We start from the raw sequence: 20,244 nt of genomic DNA on the forward strand, positions 1-20,244 counted from the left end.
CATAGATGCAGACTAGCTAAGAAGTATTATGGATAGGAGATCTACTGGTGGATATGATTTCTCATTTGGTTTATCCATGCTAAGTTGAAGCAAGAAGAAACAACTTACAATAGCATTATCGAGTATAGAAGCAAAGTATAAACGGATAGCATTGGCAGCTCGTGAGCAAACATAGCTAAGACTACTTCTATGTGACATGGGGATTGAGATAGATGGAGTTTATCATGTATTGTGATAGCATTAGTAGCATCATGCTTGCAAAGAACCCAATCTATCATGCGAGAACAAAACACATTGAAGTGCACTATCACTTTATTAGAGAGAAAGTCATAGATGGAGAGATAGACTTGGTACATGTTAGAACCAATGGCTAAGTCATGGATATCTTTACCAAAGCATTAGGTAAAGATAAGTTTTATTTTATAAGTTTATTTGGAGTATTATGGATGCAAACTCATTTTGAGCTTGAGAGGGAATGTTGAGAAATACGACATGGACATAGGTCTAGACAATATTCTATGTGTGTCAAATAAAGAGAGAGGCTATGTGTAAAGTGACTTCAAGGTCAAAGTATCTATCCACTTTGGGAGATAGTTTGTACAAGCTATGGTGGAGAATGAAAGAAAAAGAAGAAGGAAGAAGGAAGAAGAAGAAGATGGATTGAGCCTCCATCCTTAGTGCTAGCCCTCTTCTTCCTAGCAATTGAGAGTTGTAGTGCAAAGCCCACCATACTAAATTCTTCATCCACTGAATCTAGGACCATTAATCACTTCAATCTTCACTCCATACATTATCCCATGTTAGTGTGCTCCCCTCAAAGCTTGGGTACCATCAAATGGAAAGATGTCATATGTCTGTGAAAAATAGTAAGCTCTTATGGAAGTGATATCATCTCCAAGAATGTTGCCCCTATCACTATTTTTGCTCCCTCCGCTTGCATTGTAAGGCCTTTGTATCAAGCATCTTGGAGTTATGGATGCATGTGATTTGGATGAGAAAGGCAATTTTCATATACTGTGATTAACATGGGTAGCATATATTTGGGTTATGAAAATCAAAAGTCATAGAGAGACCCCATCATTTTTTGTGGAGTGCATCCAAGCAAGTGATATTGATTTGTAATATCAACACACATGATGAAGAAGTTGACATATTTACAAAAGCATTGAGTGTACACAAGCTCCAAAGAGTTAGGGACTTACTTGGAGGATAAGACATGCAGTTGAACTTGAAAAAAATGTTGTACAAGTCAAGCTTAATACATGCAAAGGATCCATTATATTAATTGATCTGCACTTGTAACACTAACAAAAGTGATGAGCATCATGGTGTACTAGTGATTATCCATTATGCTTATTAGTTGGGTTAGCTATAGCTAGCTAGCATAGTAATAGCACTATCCTATCTACTTTCATTTGTATGGACATATAGGCTTATTGTTAGGCAAGTCTACTTTCATATCATCTTTCATTATCCACTTTATACTATGTGAAGAAGAAGAAATAAATAAAGAAAGAAAACTTCTCTCCATCTCTTCTTTTCATTGTCTCATTTGTTCTCATATTGTGACATTTTCACATTTGTGTTGCATGCATTAAGAAACAATGAATGAAAAGGAAGGTTGCACAAATCATTCATTATGATGAGGTGCATAGTCTATAGCTTGATAAAAAATAAAGAAGTATAATTTATACTTGAATTAAAGGACCGTTGTTCCTAGGTATACATGAAACTTTAACCTTAATAGAGAAAGTAGTTGTGTCAATGTTTAAGTGTTGAACTAGCTAATGTGTCACTACTTATGTAAAAAATGAGTTATCATCTCAACACCTTGTCCTGGGTTGCTTGCTTGCATGAGGGTCTTTGTCCTTGTTCCAAAATTGTAATGAAGCTCTCAAAGTAATGCATTCCAAAGAAGCATTCAAAGCAGTCATCTTTAGGATAGAATCCTCCAAATTTTCCTTGCCACTTAGCCAAACTCTCCAAGACCATTCTTCGAGAAGAGCCTTCAATTTTGCTATCATTTCTCTCATGAGAGACAAGGGAAGCCAACTCTTGCTCTTGACCAAGTGAGTTGAAGGAAGATACACAAGCTTCACAAGAATATGATGGGTTCTGAGGATAATAACAAAGCAGCCCCAATTGACCATCCATATGGATCCTCATGACAATGTCCCATGGATGACCAATCACAACAATGTTGCTAGGTATTAGAAGGCCCCTATCAAGCAAGGGCTTCCTAGTACCTGGAGCTCCAAACCCAACCACAGGTAGGACATAGGTGGGGGACAAGCCTGCAGCCACAAGGATTGCCAAGCCAGCACCCATACTATGGCCAGTGAGCAAGATGTCAATAGATGGATAGGCATGGATAACCTGTACATTAGTCACAAAAATTCAAGTATAATGTTAAGTCGTGAAATTTGTAAAAAAGACTCATATAATTTCAAAAGTAATTATGTTAATACTGAAGTTTGAGGACATTTTGACTTGAATGTTTAAGGATTTCTCAAATACTTAAGCAAAGGGATTTTTAGCCCACCAAAGGAAAGCCATAGTGTTTTTTTTTTGGTTTGGTGGTGTTTTTCCTTCAGCTTTTGTATTCTCTAACATTTTAAGATACTTCATTTTAAATTATTGTCATTTTCATCGCCCTCATTTTTTCCTTATTCTTCCTCCTATTCCTCTTTTCCTCTTGCACATGAACCCTAGAAAAGCCATATCTCCTACTCTCCCCCCTCACAAATGCACTCTATATTTTTTGTAGCCAATCCCTTGCAAATTGATGCCTTAACTTAATGTGCTTTCTCTTTTCTTTCTAGAACTAGATATCCTTCTTCCTAAGTTTTTTCTTTTCAACTAGTCATTCTCTTCCACTAGGTTAACCGTTTACAACTTGTCATTGTTTATTGAACCTTTTTTAAAAATCACTAATTAGGTCAATTTCTATTGTGGTTGAAACTTGCACGAATTTCAAAATTATTCTATGCGATTATTCTCCTATTCTATTTTGGTTATATTTCAACAATCAAGACAATACCATCTAAGGTAATTTAAAAGCTAAGCTCGTCCGAGGAATGCCTATGCAAATGAGTCTACAATTTGGAAGTAAAGCATATATTCTTGAAGAATTCATTGGCCAAAGTGCTCACACTTTTTTGAGCTAGAGAAATCTTGGTGATGAAGACGGCTAAAGCTTATAGCAAGATTGAAGATAAGCCAAGGAAATGACAACAAGAGAGATCCAAACAAGGAGGCAAATAAGCAATATATGACAAATACTATCTTTTCAATAGTCAACGAAGCTACATTGCTGGAAAAGATTACATCCCATATATGTGTAGAAGGCCTTCCTAATGGGTGGCACAAAGAAACATAAGACGAACTTGATGATGAAGGCTATCCAACATGTTCAGAGTCATACATGCTAAAGACCAAAAACAGACCATTATTGGAAAAGAAGGTTGATTGGATAGTGTCATGGCTTATCACTAAGCAACAGAATAATCTAGCAACTTTAGAGTTTGGAGATACATAAGATATAGTTGAAGCATTAAACTAATCAAACTATTTCAAAGGAACCAATATGTAAACCACAAATGAGCTATATACTAAGACAACACAAAACATGACTAGGTGAAATTATCAAGATGAAGGTGGCTAGGAAAGAACGCAAATGGGCAATTTATCAAGGTGCCAAAGCCATTATTAAGGAGTTTAGAACACCTAAGCACTAAGTTGTTTTAGGGTCATGATATATTTAGTACCTCTTTCTTTTATTTGTGTTAATGGCACCCCCAATTGCATCATAACTAAAATCTAAATGTGTCATTTTGTCCTAGGTGCCTTTGAGGTGTCTTAGAGGACATTAATGCAAATCTCTCTCTCTCTCTCTCTCTCTCTCTCTCTCTCTCTCTCTCTCTCTCTCTCTCTCTCTCTCTCTCTCTCTCTCTCTCTCTCTCTCTCTCTCTTTGTATAGGGCAATACTCAAGTGCACTCTTCTCGCCCTTGTTTTCCAGTGGGTAAAAGGTTAATATCTTCCATTCTCCTTGGACTTCCATATATTGTAGTGAGTGAGATTGTTATTTACATCTTAACTTTTTGTTTTTATAAATATTGATAAGAAAAAGAGGTTTTTCAAAAAAAATCATTTAATCTATTTTTCTATCCACACATGTTGTCCTTATATTCCTAATAATGCTAGATATGGATTGTTTAATCGCAAGGTGATTATACATACATACATATGCACACGTGTGTGTGTGTGTGTGTGTGTGTGTGTGTGTGTAAGTATGTATATGTATATAAAAGTGATTATAGCAAAATGTGAGTGTGTTGGTTTGAAATGTCTCATGAACTCCTTTTGTTAAGATTTATATAAAAAAGTATTAAAAATATATGATTCCATAAAAAAGTATTAAAAATATAAGATTCCAATATAGATTGTCAAAAAGCTAAGGAAAGCATGTGGTGACAATGGTAGTGTGCAGTGACCTTAAGTATAGATCCAAAAACTTAAGCCATGTAATCACAACTATTTATGAGAGAGTTAGTTACCTAGAGTGAGTTGGACACGTGGCCTAATTAAAATTTCATAGTTTTCCATGTACGTGAGCTGATGTTTCGATAACGTGTCTCACGCTGTGTGTACAGTACAATGCTTAAGCCTCCTGCAGGCTGCGCACGTGTTCATGGTTGGCAAATACTGGTCTAGTCTGGAGCTCTATACAAAGAGGAAGAGGTGTTTGTGGAGGAATGTGGGCGTGCGTACCTGGAGGGTATAATTCAAGGCCTGAGAGTAGTAGTCAAGGTCGAAGGCGGAGCAGTCGGGGGGGAGGGAAGAGAGGGGGAAGCCATCCCAGAGGTGCTTGCCGGCGCAGAGGTCCACGAAGGCGTCGAGGGAGGTGGAGAGCTGGGTGCCGCGGAAGGCTACGACGACGGCGGGGCGGCGCCCCGCGTCGGGGACTGGGCGGCGGCGGCTGTACAGGAGGGCGTGCGCTCCGCCGGGGCTGGGCCGGAGGGGCGGGAGTCGGTCTGAGAGGGACCAGCCCGGGATCGGGGTGAGGGGAGAGGGGGTGGCGTAGCGGTAGGCGTTGGCGCTCATCTGCATCAGCGGCCATGCCCATTCCTTGAATTGCGCACCGTCCAATGTGTTGTCGCTCGCCCCTCTCATCCATCCCTCCCACCCTCCCCATGATGATGGTTCCTCGTTGGGTTGCCCCTGATCGGCACCTGCCACAACCCCCCACGCCCCCCCACCTGCAACCATCCACACCTGCAACAGCACCACGCTAATCGCCCTCATCTTATCGGCTTCAACAAAGGTATCGGGTTTAGTCGTATTTATAGAGCGAGCCAGCCAATACATGAAAATGGCACTGTGGGAAGAGTCTCTCCCTACATGCCACCCCTTCCAACATGTGCTAGAATCTCCACTACATTATACATAGTCGACTGTAAAGTGAAGTCAAGTCAGAAAATGCGTACAATAGTAGCTTCTAAGGGGACCAGAGAGGCAACAACATCAGTACAAGAGTACTGTCATAAAAGTCAAGATCAAGAAGATATTAAATGAACAAAGGAGGCAACGTCACCGTGAGTATAAAAATATCTTACAAGAGTCCAACTCCAGACTCCATACCAAGAGTCGCAACATGTCACCTCAAAAGAGGAGACTAGTCCCAACATGTCATCTTAAAAGAGGAGAGAGAAAAGAACAATGTAGGAGAGAGAGAGAGAGAGAGAGAGAAAGAGAAGAACCATGTACATTGTCAATTGGCACCTTGGCACATCTTCTACAAGTCATATGATCCAAAGTGCAAGTGAATATTGCCTCACCACACACTCTTAGACTTGACTATGTTTGCATTCCACATGTATGCAACACACCTCTAACTAAAATTTGCTTAGTAAGGCCCTAAAGCCAATTGAAGTAGCATGTGTAATTGAACTAACAAATGTGTTGTCTAAACTTCTTAGTAAGGTCCCATATCTAATTGAAGTAGCAAGTATGATGTCTAGACTTTGGGTCGAAGCATCCAACATGAGATCTATTCAGACCCCACTATGTATAACTCATGTGATGAAACATCTGTAGAGAGAGAAAGCACACTTGATGAGAGAGAATATGATGTCCACCAATGGACAATCGCTAGGTCCTTTGAGCTCTAGTCAGTTAATGGAGTACCCTTATTTTTTAGGATACCTCATAGACCATACTAGTGGGTGGTTAAAGTTAAACATCCATGCATCATTGAACTTGACTACACAAACTCTTGCACATGTCCTGACTCTAAGAGCCTCATCCCCATCCATTGACTTGCACAAGGGACTACTATTAGTACCATTAGAGAGTGTCCACCCACAAGTTGATGCTACCATGGACCCAAAATGTTTGCACTACAAGGGATGAGAGAAATCAAAACAATGAGAGAGAATATTGCCAATTAAATGTCATCATACTATGTCAATATGAACTCTATTCAACTCACATGGAACCCCATTGCAAGGGCCCTCTATTGATCTATCAAAGTTCTACTTTCCTCAAAGTAAAGTAATCTCCACTCATCCATGCATTGGTCATAATGGATGACATCACTCACACATTTTGAATTGATTTATGTGTGTCATTGCTCTAAAATAACAAGGTCCAGTTTAAAGAAAATTTAAAACTCACTTTAAAAATGTCTCAGTTTATCCCACAACCAACCAAAACTACCATATCTAGCTTAAAGGTTGTGCAAATAAGTATTGCTCACAAAGTACTTGTTTCTACCCATGGAAATAGAAGTTTTGAGAAGTGACATGTATTCCTTATCATGTATTTGTAGGTAATTAATTCATATAACCAAAAGCACTAAATTAATAATCTTTGCTAAGTTTATGCCAAAACTAACAAAACATATGTGCTTATCAAGGTGAGGGACACACTTACATATGAATTAAAGCATTTGAATATCTACACAAGTCCCACACAAGTATGTTGTCTTGGTTTCTCCAACTAGAAAGATCGAATTTCCTTTCCCTTGACTTTTCAAGGGACCATGCAAGTCATCTTGTTTGTGTAGTATTTTGCCACTATGTTGATGTTCGAGACTTTCTTGAGCCTCACTTCAATGACTTGGCAACTTCTAGAAAGCAAAATTGCTCCTTCTCCAAACTTCTCATTGGTAGAACAAGTTGCCTTTTAGGTCCTTTATGGTGGGTAAAAGCATGCATTGATGGTTCAAGAAAAGGACTTTCAAGGCACTACTTTAGAAACCCTTAAGGTGCCTTTTTCATAGGTCAAACTAAAATGTGGGATATTATGCTATTTACCAAAGCATAGATTTGAAAGAGAAGGATCTAAAATTGAAGTCTAATAACATTTCCAAGTTGTCATAATAATTGTATAGATCCCCCATTATTATTGTTAATGTACCATAAAAGATAGAAAGGGTGTACAACCAATCCATGCTTTCACCCTTGTGTGAATAAGATGGTTGTGTAGAGGCTTGCACATGTTTCATGCAAATGGAAGAGCTTGATTGGTACAAGTAGGCCCAAATCCATCATAAAATAATAATCTCCATCACTCGTGATGTCTAGTTGGTAGGGGTGGTATGCCGAGTGTGTGTGTGTGTGTGTGGGGGGGGGGGGGGGGGGGGGGGGGTGTGGGGGGGATGGAGCTAGCTATTTTCATTGATGTGCTAAGGAATATTCATAAGGATGACTATGGGTAAATCGATTAATACTCATTGTCTCAAGTTAGCTACACATTTTTTTAAAAAAAAATTATCCATCAAGGCTTCTATGGAATTGGATTAAATTTTCCTATAGATAGTTCAAATTTAACTTCTAAGAATTAAGGGAAAATAAATTTTGCAATCTAAAATTTTATTCTAACTCCATAAGGCCTAAAGAGAGTTTATACTACTTCAAATGTATTAGTAATAGTAGGAAGGTTCCATGTAAAGTTCCATAGCTATTAGAAACTAATGCAATGGAAAGTTTAGTACAAATTAAGAGTTTATGGCTAGGTTTGCATTTTAGCAATGTAGAAACAAAACTTCCAAGTAGGTCTCATCGTTGCTTCTATCTCTACAATGGGCTCAATTGTTATCGCATTGCCAAGCTCATGTTTATGAATCACAAGGTTGTATCACATGCCTCGAAATGACATTTCACGAACATAAACATTTTCACCAAAGTGCACAATTCTATATATGGTCTCCTTATGTTGCTTAAAAGACCATACATTTGGGATAGAGAAAATGGATACCTAGGGCCCCATTTGAACTTGGCAAATGAGGTTGAATGTATAGGCCAAAACTATGGGACTTTAGATCGAGAATAACATTAGTATTCTAAATTATAGAAAGCATTGTTAAAGAAGTCAAAGATATGGTACCTTAGCATGAGATGTATAAACATGAAGGCATGGTAGAATAACAACATAGTAAGTCACCTTATGTGTCTACCACACAAACTTACCACCTTTAGTCATGGATCAACCATTCATACCTCAATTCATGGGGGTGAAGAATATACTTTGCTATATTCATGGGAAAAGCCTACAACTTAGCAGCCTTTCGTACATCTGATTTTGGATTGATGTTTTTTTCCAAATTATCATGAATTTTGGGTAGGCAGACCATTTGATAAGGAGTGGTACATCAGCAAAGGAAGCTTGGGACATCCTTGCAAAAACGTTTTAAAGAATAGCAGCATAAGGATCATGCATTTGAAGTCCAAGTTCAATGACACTCATAAAAGAACAAATGAAAGTGTGCATGAGTGGTTGCTTAATCTTAAAAACTTACAAGTTGAACTTGCAACAATAGGGAATTTTCCCCCATTAGAATATCTTACCTCACTTCTAGTTCAAGGAGAAAAGAGATTTGTGAAGATTACTCAAGCTGAAGTAACCATCACATTGACTCTAGGATTATGAATTCATCAAATTCAACTCAAAATCCATTAACCATATCAATATTTTGAAAGGGGAAGAGGTGATCATCAAGGTACAAGTAGAAGAGGCAATGGAAGAAGACTTGGCAACAACTTTTATACTTTTGGTATGCTTGGACATTGGTAAAGAGATTATAGAAGAAACGCAATAACTAATGGAAGACCCACAACAAAATGGATTGGCAAAGAAGAAGAATATATTAATAGGGGAGCATGCAAGAGTGGTGATCACAGTCACAACTCTTCCAAAGATATATTGGGATGAAGTTGTTAACACCTCAGTCTATCTAATGAATAAGAGTCCCACACATAAGCTCACTCTAGAGAAAGCATTTTTAGGTATCAATCCCAATGTCACTCATTTGAAAATCTTTGGATGCTTTGCCTATACGCATATTCTAGATGAGAAGAGGAGAAAGTTGGATGACAAAGCTAAGAGGTGCATGTTTACTAGTTATGAGTCTCATTCTAAAGGTTACATGTTGATTGATCCAAATTCAAGAAAGGTTTATGTCTTTAGAGATGTAGTGCTTTAATTAAAATGAGAGGTGCTTCAAAGATATCTCATCAAGCTATCATGGAATCCCAATGAAGATGAGGATGCAACCCCTCGTTCTAAAAGTTCATCAAGAGATTCCTCATTTACTCAAGGAAGTGATCAAGGGAGTGTTGTATTGTAGCCAAGTAGTCATGTATCACATACAAATAGTAGCATAGCACAAGTGGATACAACATTCAAAGTTAATTAGATCTATGAGGATAAGGTTCACACCTCAAAGTCTAACCTATACATCACATTTTAAGGCCTAGAATTTAGCCGTGATGGCTAAATTTTCACATATTAAAGAGCCCCAAAATTATGAAGAAGTATCTACAAACCAAGAGTGGATTGGAGCCATGGAAGAGGAGTACATTGCTCTATTAAAGAATGATACATGGGAGCTTGCAGACCTACTTGAAGGAAAGAAGGTCATAGGAAGCAAATGGGTATATAAAGTCAAGCTCAATCTAAATGGCTCTATTGAAAAACAAAAGGCAAAGTTATGTGCCAATGAATTTTCTCAACTCTATGGAGAAGACTATGATGATGAAACCTTTGCTCCAATTGCAAAGATGACAACACTAAGAATGATCATAGCTCTAGCTACTCATTATGGATGGACTCTTGATCAAATGGATGTGAAGAATGCTTTTCTTAATGGAGACTTGCAAGAAAAGGTATACACGTTTAAGCCGCAAGGCTATGTGGATCCTACTCATCCATACAAAGTTTGAAAATCAACGAAGTCATTGTATGGTCTCAACCAAGCCTCCAAGAGTGTGGTACAACAAGATTGATACTTTCCTTACCTCTCATGGAATTCATAAAAGTGTTGCAAATCCTACCCTTTACATAAAACATGAAGGTCATGATATCCCCCTTCTTATTATTTATGTAGATGATCTCAATAGCAACAACTAGACATGCATTGGAGAAGTTAAAGCTCTCTCCTACTTTCTCAATATTGAAGTTGATAGAAATAGTGAGAGGATAATCCTTTCTCAAAGGAGACATGATCAAGACATTTTGAAGAGGTTCCACATGGACAGTTGCAAACCAACCCCCATACCAATGGAAAGTAATCTCAAGCCCACCAAGATGATGAAGCCAAGATGGTGGACTCAATATAGCTTCACTAACTACTACAAAGATAGTGCCAATCATATATGTTAACTCCCTCATTTCTTTTTTGATTTCCTTTTGTACATCCTTTTGCACTTGGTTGTCATTTTCTTGGCTTCATCTTTAATATTCTTATTACTTTTAGCCATCTCTATTGCCAAATGTCTCTCTAGCTCTACTACACATGATCTTTTTTTTTTTGTAAGTGTCTTTCAAAATCATATTCTCTACTTCCAAATTGTAAACTCACTAGCTTGGGCATTCCTCTCATAAGCTTGGCTCTTAATTTGACTTAAGGGGTGATGCCAAGACCAATGAGAAAGTCTTTGGGTACATCTTGCTATTAGGGCAAGAGCTCAAGTCTAACTCTCACCCTTAGGTGATAGTCTTGCACCCTATGGAGAGATAACAAGAAATCTTAGACTAATGTCATAGCTCATACATGCAAATAGACCCTCATAGAGAAAGAAGGGGGTTTGTGCACTAAAATCGATCCTTACAGAAAAAGGAGGGTCGAAAGAATAGGATGTGATGGAAGTGAAATATACAAAGATTGTGATAGATTTTTGTATGAAAGAAGGTGATGGATTTTTGTATGCAAGTCACTTGTTAAAGACAAACTATGACTAGTAACTAGCTGTGACAAGCTATGACTAGCTAGAGATAGTGGTTGACTATGACATGCAACTATTAGAGATAGGTTGTGACTTGTTCAACGTGAAACATGAGGTGAACCTAGCATCTCAAAACTCAAATACATATAACCTCATAAACTATTAAAAATTGTATAAATCAATATATTAAAATATAAAAGAGAAACAACGCATAATAGGGTCCAACCTCTCCCATGAAAAAAGCATGGTTTGCCATCCTCCATTATAGAACATTGAGTTATATCATTATTTACATCCATATCTCATGTATGTATGAAAAGGGAATATAAATATGAATCAAAATATTAAGTTTTGTTTGTTAGGAGCTATCTTGAAGGTTGATCTAGTAGCTCATTTCTACATCCAAATCATGACATTTGACATCACCATTCCATCCGAAACATGCCAAACCCCCCAAAACAACATTGAAATTTGTGACTTTTGATTCCAGATTAGTAGAAATAACCAAGTTATCTTTTTGCCCTATTTTACAATTTTGCATGTAATCTTGTTGCTTTAAGAAAGAAAGCTAAGAAAGCTTTTTTGAAAATATATTACATAAAGAACATAGCAATGCATTCTATAGAGATAGCTTATTTTGATTTCAAAGTAAATCTTACCTTAAATCTTATTCTCTAATATCATTTCTATTAAAGAGATCACATGAAAGATAAAAGGGTTGTGAATCATGAAAATACATATTTTTAAGAATTTATGGTTTAACATGGCTAGAAAATGCATGTTTAACACAATCTAGTCACTTAAGAAGGCCTAAAGTTGGCAAAAACAAATACTAGAGTCCATAGATACTAAGACAAAGTAATCTAAAGCATAGAGCTTTGTTAGTTTTACTTTTCTTTGGTTTATTGAATTAATCTAAACTCCTAGAAAAAATTTAGGAAAATAGACAAGTGGTATATAAAATCAAAATAGAGATATCTTTATTGAATTAAGTTAAATACAAGGAATATCTCAATTGAGCTTGCTGAAATATAGAAATTTTTGTAATAAAGAGATAATAACTAAGTATAGTTTTCAAAATGTATAAATAAACTAAGCTTAGTCTAAAAGTAATAAATGAAAACTTACTATTATTATTTTGCATTGAAAACTTAACTCACAAATGAATGAAGACAATGTATAAATAAAAATCAAAATGAAAAAATGTTAATATAAATTAAATGATACTCTTATTGAACTAAAGATAATAACATGCAAATAAAATTGTATACATTGCTAAGAAACTTGGTAGAATCTTGAAGTTTTCTTTAATAGTCCTAAATCAAATTTTAAAATAGATTATAAGTGAAATAGATTTGCAAGTAGATAAAATTCAAGGCTATATTAGTAAATAATTCCTACTAATTATATTTTTTACATTATGTGTGTTAAGGCTACAAGTTATTTGCTTCATAAATACTTAGTATCTTTGAATTTATTAGAAATGATTCAATTTCTAGTACGAGATTCATAAGCTAGAAACTAACTAGTCATATAGCATGCATAAAGTCAAAAGCTAGATTAAGAGCATAAAAAGTTTCTTGAGTCTAAATCAAGGTGAAAGGCCTAGTTTTAATACTTATTAAGGATGGCCAAACCAATTAGAAGTCTAAAGATGACTAGAACCTAATACTTTGGTTATTGAGATAAAGATCATGTCTACGGGTATCTTATGATTAAAATGTCCTGAGAGTCATTAATGATTGAGAAAATTTATATCAAATATAACTTCTAGATTTTACAATGCTCTACAAAAGTTAAATCTTTTAATATGCTCTAAAAGAAAATAAAAATTGATCAAATCAATGTTTAAAAAGGATTAACAAGCACATTTATACACAAAAATATAGAATTCAACCAAGAGACTATCTTTAGCTAAAATAAACTTTTTAAAAATGTATTTATTTAAAACCATATCTAATATAAGTTGTAGTTCTTTTATAAGCTATAACTTTGCTTTGTATAGTGAAAAGTGGAGCAGGAGTGAGAGGACAAGCAAAAGTAAGAGCCATGGAGATTCAAGCAAGAAAGAGTAAGACGATAGAACCCTAATAGTCACAATGTGTGGTTTGCCTTTCCCTTATTCTATTGTCATAGAAAGAATAAAGAATAAAAAATAAAGTTACAATGATGGGCAATCGCCACCTACAATGTATAGGTGTGTGGACACTATGTACAAAGTAAATGTAGGCAACTAGGCACACACCGCCTTTAATCCCTAACAATCTCCCACTTAAAGGCTAATGTGCTTGAGTGAGGAGACAACAAGAAAAAAGTGTAGATGGCATCTCATTCTACACCCATCAACTTATTAAGGAAGGCATAACATTCCACTAGGAAACTTTTACTAAGCACATCTATAGGATTCTCATCTGTATCTGCTTGTCCTCAATCACCTCTCTGATGAAGTGATAACAAAGCCCAATGTGCTTGATCTTCGCACAAAAGGCCAAATTATGTGCTAGTCAGATGGTACTCATACTAAATCTTAGTCTTTCACTACTTGAAGTTATTGCCATCAAACTTCTCTATGTCAAAGATAGCACTATCATTGGAAGCAATTGAAACACCTGCAATTATGTCTACCAAAGAGAGTATGTGCTATTATAATAACATTAAATCAGCCCCAAAACCAAGCCAAAAGGTATATAACAAGAGAAAGATTGAGCTGATATACTATTATCCACAAGCAACAAGCAATAGAGTGCAGAATACAAGTGTTTGCTTTCAAAGAAACTGTTCAAAATAAAATTCAACATGATTGCCTATAAAATTGCATTAAATGAGTGTATAATCAAAGACAAAATATCAAAATGCAAAGGTCTCAATGCTAGAGATATTCATGTAGCAACTAGAATATAGAATGTAACTAGGAGTGCAAGATAGAGCATAAATCACCAAGGTACCAAATGTTATCATAGACCCAAAGATGTCAAATACATACATGTAACCTCAAGAAAAATAGTAGCATGTACATAAGAAAACTTTGTATAAGAGATCCCCAAAAGTAGCAAAGATCCACCAAATTGCAATTAACGTAGTACATATGAATAATAAAGCTCAAGTACATAATCAAGCATGCATCCAAAACTAATAAATTCATATGACAGGAGGAGGTATGGAGTAGATAAACCAAAGCTAAATCAGAGCGCCCACAATCATCAATGTCTATGAGAACAGTGTATATCAAAACCAACTACACATATATACATAGACAAGAAACTCCTAATGTCTCCATATAAACGAAGCTCTACAATGAGAAATATCAAGGTACTCCCACAAAAGCAAATCTAGAATGTCCAAGAGCAAAGAAAACCTCAATACATTTCATTCATAACATTGGGGTATCCAAAGACATGAAGCAATACATCCAAGAGCACATACCAATAATAAGCCTTCAAGCCCATAAAAACAAGCATATTTATGCATAATAACCAATGCCAAGCATCAATATATCGATATAGCATCTCAAAGCATATGTAGGCATTCATACATGAGCATTTGTTGTATACGATTGCTCTGCCACAAGGTAGTATAACAAATAGCCCTTCAATAAAAGAGTTATTCAAGCTCTAATAGATCCAAAATCCTTTCTAGAGCATCAATACATCATCTAATCATAACAAACTTGCTCCATATGCATCAGTAGAGCATTAACTAAGCAAATGCTTGCTATCCAAATAGTATACAATAGGTTTATCCTAAACACTAGAGCAATGGCTCCCATCAATCTCTCCAAAAGATGCTTAAGAATAAGCCACAAGTGCTTGGGAGAAAATATCAAGGTGTACCAAGCTCGAGCAATACTTAGAGCTAGAGTGGGACTGAAGATGGCTGAGGAGGGATAGCTAGGACATGCGCAATTGATACTAGCTGTCCTTAGGGTACTGCATGCTTTCTTGAAGCTTAGTGATCACTTGTTGGAGCTTAATTGATCTAAGAGAACACACTAATCACTATTGGAAGGTGTGGAGTTGATCTAAGAAGCAACCGGATTGATGTATACCTCATTGAGTAGCTGCCATGAAAACTGAAAATGAAGCTCTCTTCCCAAACTAAAGTAAATGTTGGTGAAACTCCTCAAATGGCTACTCTAATACCAGTTGAAAGGTGGAGCAAAAATGAGAGCACAAGCAAAAGCAAGAGCTATGGAGGTTCAAGTAAGAGAGAGCAAGACAATATTTATGTGAAAACTCCAATAGCCACAATGTTGACCCACCTTCACCTTATGTTATTATCATAAAAAGAATAAAGAATAAAGTGATAGTGATGGGCAACCACCACCTGCAATTTATATAGGTGTGTGGGCAATGTATACAAAATGTAGATGGCTAGGTAGAGGCAATGTTTAACCCCCAACATATAGTGCATCTAAATTTCAAATAAATTGAAAATTACTTTGTAGAGAGGTTAGGTTTGTATCTAAGTGTGAACTAGAGAGTTTGACCCAAGTCTAGGTTGATTTGAAGGCATACTTTGGCGAAAACTACTTTCTTAAGTCTTTATAATTAGTTTTAACATGATAAAAGTTCTATAAATCATATCTTAATGATGGGTTGTTAATTTGAAGTGTATGATTATCTAAATAGAGCCCAAATTTTACTAAAATACAATTTATAAAACTCATTCTAACAAGAATTATAGATATTCTAAAGGATCAAATCTATGGGTTTCATATGATCCTCAAATTCTAAACTAGTAGAAAGTCAAGGAATGAAAAGATTGCAGGAGTCTTATAATTTTCACTTTTGTAATGTGGACAGTGTGTATGAGCAAACGAGGAGGTTCGGCTCAAGATGGAGTTTAAGCTTGGCTATGTGGATCAGATGGCTCCATTGGTGGAGAAGAGGCTTGTCCTTGCAACGCCATCCTCAATGGAGGAGCTTGAATGTGTGATTAGAGGGATCAAAAAAAGCAAGTCACCAAGTCCTAATGGCCTTCCAACCAAGTTCTACTAGTGCTTGTAACTCCACCATATGTGTGCATACACCTTAAGATAAAGTGCATCATAACAAAATTTAGCCTCCTCCATATAGGGATACAAGGTGAAGTACATTTCAAGCTTATTGATCCACTCCTCTAACTCCATAGGAGATGGGTTATCTCCCTTGAAGTTTGGGATATTGATTCTCTCTTAATACTTCATATCAAAGTGATATGACTGTCCACTATTAGTTTGCTATCCATAAGAGGGTTGCCAAGGTGATTCTTGATTCCATGTGTTTTGCCTATGCATTTGCTATCCAAAATGATTATGACCATTCCCATTGGCTGATGGCTATCCATAAGAGCAGTACTCCATATTTGCTTGACCATGAGATTATATTTTCTCATCATGGCTGTTGTTATGAATGGGTTGATTGTTGCCTTCAACTCTCCCAAGCATGCTTAAGGGCTATAGGTACAAATATGTGAAAAATGGATTGCATCGCATCCATGGTAATTATCATCTTATCTCAAGTTGAAATAAATCCCTTCATGCTAGTCATTATTTCTTGGAGTGAATTAAGCTCTTGCTTTGTACTTGTCTTACATTTGATCTAGCTTATAAGAATCTCTCAACGTTGATGACTCACCTATCTTAAAATTTTGTCCATGATGTTGATTTGGTTGTCTAGGCAAAGTAGGCTCGATTGGGACTAAATGAGAATGAGTAGTGACAGTTGTAGGAGTAAATTTGTCACTAAGAAAAGTGAATGCAACAATTACCTTCTCAAGCTTTGAGTGTATATTGATATTTTGTTGAGCACCTTCATTCGTGTGCTTTATTTCATTTCATAATTATTGTTGATAGTCATTGGAACCATGAGTTACATTATTGCCCTCATCCAAACAAGGAGTATTTTGTACATTAATAACTCCCATATCTTCTTGCTCATGGTTGATGGTATCATTAAAAGGATTTTTCTCATTTTGATAGATATGTACATCATCATTGATAGCATCCATCATCTACAAAATAGTGTAAGCACCTATAGGGACTAGAGGGGCACCTGCTTACATTGATAGGTCCAACAAAGAGACACAAAGTAGAAAATAAAGAGAGATATCCCAATCTCACCTCAACTCCACCTCTCATACTCCAATCCATAGTAGATGAAAAAGAAAAAAAGAACTCCAGGAAAAAGAGAATCCATAAGTTGGTCGCTCTACCCACCTTTTTGGCCTTTAAACGGTCCTCTTTTGTCCAATCTATACATCTTAGGTTAATTGAACCAATCCTATGAAAAGTGAACATGAGTTTAGTGCCTAAAACATCTAGTTTTGTGTATCCCTATCCAACTCTGAGATATTTTATAGATTTCATGGGAGCAAGCCTGAATCTCAAATAGTATTAAACTATAAGAAATAATTGGGATACTTTGTAGTTGCGCATTGCATATGAACATGCCTAAACTAATATAATGTAACCCAAAAACATATTTCTTTTCAAAATGAGTCTAGCATTTTGATTCGTATATCCCTTCGCTATGATCTAACTTGACTTTTGTGTGCTTCTTCCTTTAAGATTACATTACATTCCTCCAAAATGAGTGCTAGTCCCATAGTACTCATTGTCGTAGACAACATACTTGAACTTGCACCAAAGACATGGAATGCATGAAATCCTCAAAAGATAAAACTCTTTAAGAGAAGATATGTAGGGTTAACATCCAAATGGACCTTGATAAGCCCAATGTACTTCTCAAGAACCTCTCAGATGAAGCAATACTTTATCTCAATGTGCTTTATCTTTGTATTGAATAAGATTATATGCTTCATTGTAATACACAATGTATTCGCTTCCTTGCATATTGTAGTTTTTATAAGATTTCTGGCTTGCTAGAATGTCTTACAATTTCAACTAGATTGTCAATAATAAAAGGCTTGACAAGAATAACTACTATCTAAGAAGTTTTAGGATGATGAATTTCTTGAATGAAAAATATATTTGAAACTATGTATTAGGAAAAAATACAATGGTACCTAAAGTTTCTCTAGAAAATGCTACTACATAGCATATAAAGACTAAGATTAAGAGAAAACACGTCAATTGTAGAGTGGGAATTGCAATTTTGATTAACATTTGATGGTGATTATGTAGAGGACCTTGAAAAAGGTTGACACCTTGACTACAAAAGATAAGCATGCTGGCATATTGTCTACCCTTGCTATAATTGTGCCTAAAACAAATGCTACTATGTTTGTACAAGGTTTAGGTATTGTAGGTAATATTGAAATTTAGCATAAGTAGACTCCTCATGTAAATGTATAACATTCGAAAAAAGTGAAAATAAAGTACAGATGTTTTGTTAAAGTCTAGAGTCAATGAGGTACACAAAGTATATGCAACATGTTAATTTGGCAAGTAAGCAAGGTATGCATTTCCATATGAAAAGAATGTATACAAGAAACCACTTGAGTCGATACAATCTGATGGGTGGTGTCCTAAGAAGGATATAACTATGAGTAGATGCAAGTATTATACTCCTTCAAAAGTATGGATTCATCTTATGCATTAAAAAAGTAAGATGTTTACTCACTTTAAAAGCTTTAAAGCTTTGGTTAAGAAAGAGACATGTTTGAAAATGAAGTATCTAAGATTAGATGGAGGGGCAAAATATGTCCTCAATGAGTTTTTTTTATTCGTTATTAAAAAATGATATAAAAATGTAATTTACATGTAGATACACTCCACAACAAAATGTAGTTGTTGAGTGAAAGAAACATGTATATTGCAAACGTGTCTCATGCGTGTGATGCTTAAAATAACCTTTCTTCATTATAATTGGGTCAAAGAGCAATTGCTATATTGTCATTTACATTATGAATAAATTAAAAGCAAAAAATCAAAATGTCATGATTTGGTTCATAGTGATTTATATGGGCCAATTCCTACTATTTCACTGTTTCATAGTGATATCTAGTACTCTTATCACTTTTAAAAAGGATGCCACAAGAAAGATTTGGGGTTATCCCCTTTGCAAGACAGTGATATATTGGATGTATTTCAAAAGTTCTTAGTATTTGCTAAGAATTAGTCATGAGAAAAGAAACTTCAACACTTGAGGACTAATAATAATGGAGAGTACATTTATATGCTTTTACAAACTTTTGTATAATCCATGGTATGAAGAGAGAATTCACAACTCCTGAGAATCTTTCTCAAAATGGTGTGGTTGAGAAGACGAACAAGACTACTTAGGAAAGGATTCATAAAATGCTCTCTATCGTTGGTCCCATTAATGAATTTTGGGTGAAAGTTATAAAGATAGCAGTGCATTTGATCAATAGGTCCCCTAACAAGCCATTGGAAGGAAAGATACTAAATAAGTTATGGTTTGGCAAGAGACCATAACTCCTTTAGGGACAAACGAGTTTTATGTTTTCTCTTGTAAGGCATTCATGCATATACCTAGGCACAAGTAAGCTTGATCCAAGAAATGTATTTTTTCTTGGCTATGGAGAGTCAAGTGTAAAATGGACTATCACTTATGGCATCTTAAATCAAAGAAGATATTATGCAGCCACCACCATGTCATTTTAATGATGATAAAATGCATGAGTAACCCATTAAAATAGTTGAGCTAGGTCATGTGAAGAGGCCAGGACTCGCAGCCTTACCCAGCTATCAGGTTCTGTAGCTGGCACACATTCAATGCAAAAATTTCAGAGTTTATTGGGAACCATAAGGCGGCATCCTTTTAACGACTACCATCAGCTGGTTTTGTAGAGGATAGCACTATGGTACCTTGATAGTGCGCTGGACTTCTATCAACTATTTGCTCAGAGGGTCCCCCATGCTCGTATCATAGCCTGTTCTTCGGATGGCAGGATGATATGTCCAATTGGATCTATGATTTGCTCCTATCCCCACTCCCCTTAGACTGCCCTGAGAAACTTTCGGTGCATTTGATGCAGATCCAGCTATGTCTCTCATTTTTCTGCTGTTAAACCCATCTAAATTCATGTCTTGCTTTGAGTTATTTGGGAACTGTA

At 36.1% G+C, this 20,244-nt stretch overlaps 1 protein-coding gene across 1 annotated transcript; it reads right to left on the bottom strand.

Moving 5' to 3' along the window:
- Positions 1 to 1,666: 1,666 nt before the first annotated feature.
- On the bottom strand, positions 1,667 to 5,478 carry LOC148020070 (uncharacterized). Its single transcript, XM_087700893.1, has 2 exons — positions 4,772 to 5,478; positions 1,667 to 2,376 (listed from the first exon to the last, which is right to left on the bottom strand). Exons 1-2 carry the CDS (start codon positions 5,366 to 5,368, stop codon positions 1,819 to 1,821), a joined length of 1,155 nt encoding a protein of 384 aa, XP_087557019.1. The 5' UTR covers positions 5,369 to 5,478; the 3' UTR covers positions 1,667 to 1,818.
- Positions 5,479 to 20,244: the final 14,766 nt, after the last annotated feature.

This window comes from Lygodium microphyllum, chromosome 19 (assembly GCF_053477565.2).
Source record: "Lygodium microphyllum isolate KBCC chromosome 19, Lygodium_microphyllum_v1.1.10, whole genome shotgun sequence".
In the NCBI taxonomy this organism is placed as follows: domain Eukaryota; kingdom Viridiplantae; phylum Streptophyta; class Polypodiopsida; order Schizaeales; family Lygodiaceae; genus Lygodium; species Lygodium microphyllum.

What these genes read in the sequence shown, in the direction of transcription:
- LOC148020070 (XM_087700893.1), bottom strand. Translation starts at nt 5,368, where the DNA reads ATGTATTGGCTGGCTCGCTCTATAAATACGACTAAACCCGATACCTTT. An exon ending in CCTTGAATTATACCCTCCAG is followed by an intron (nt 2,377 to 4,771) that starts GTACGCACGCCC and finishes ACTAATGTACAG; the next exon opens with GTTATCCATGCCTATCCATC.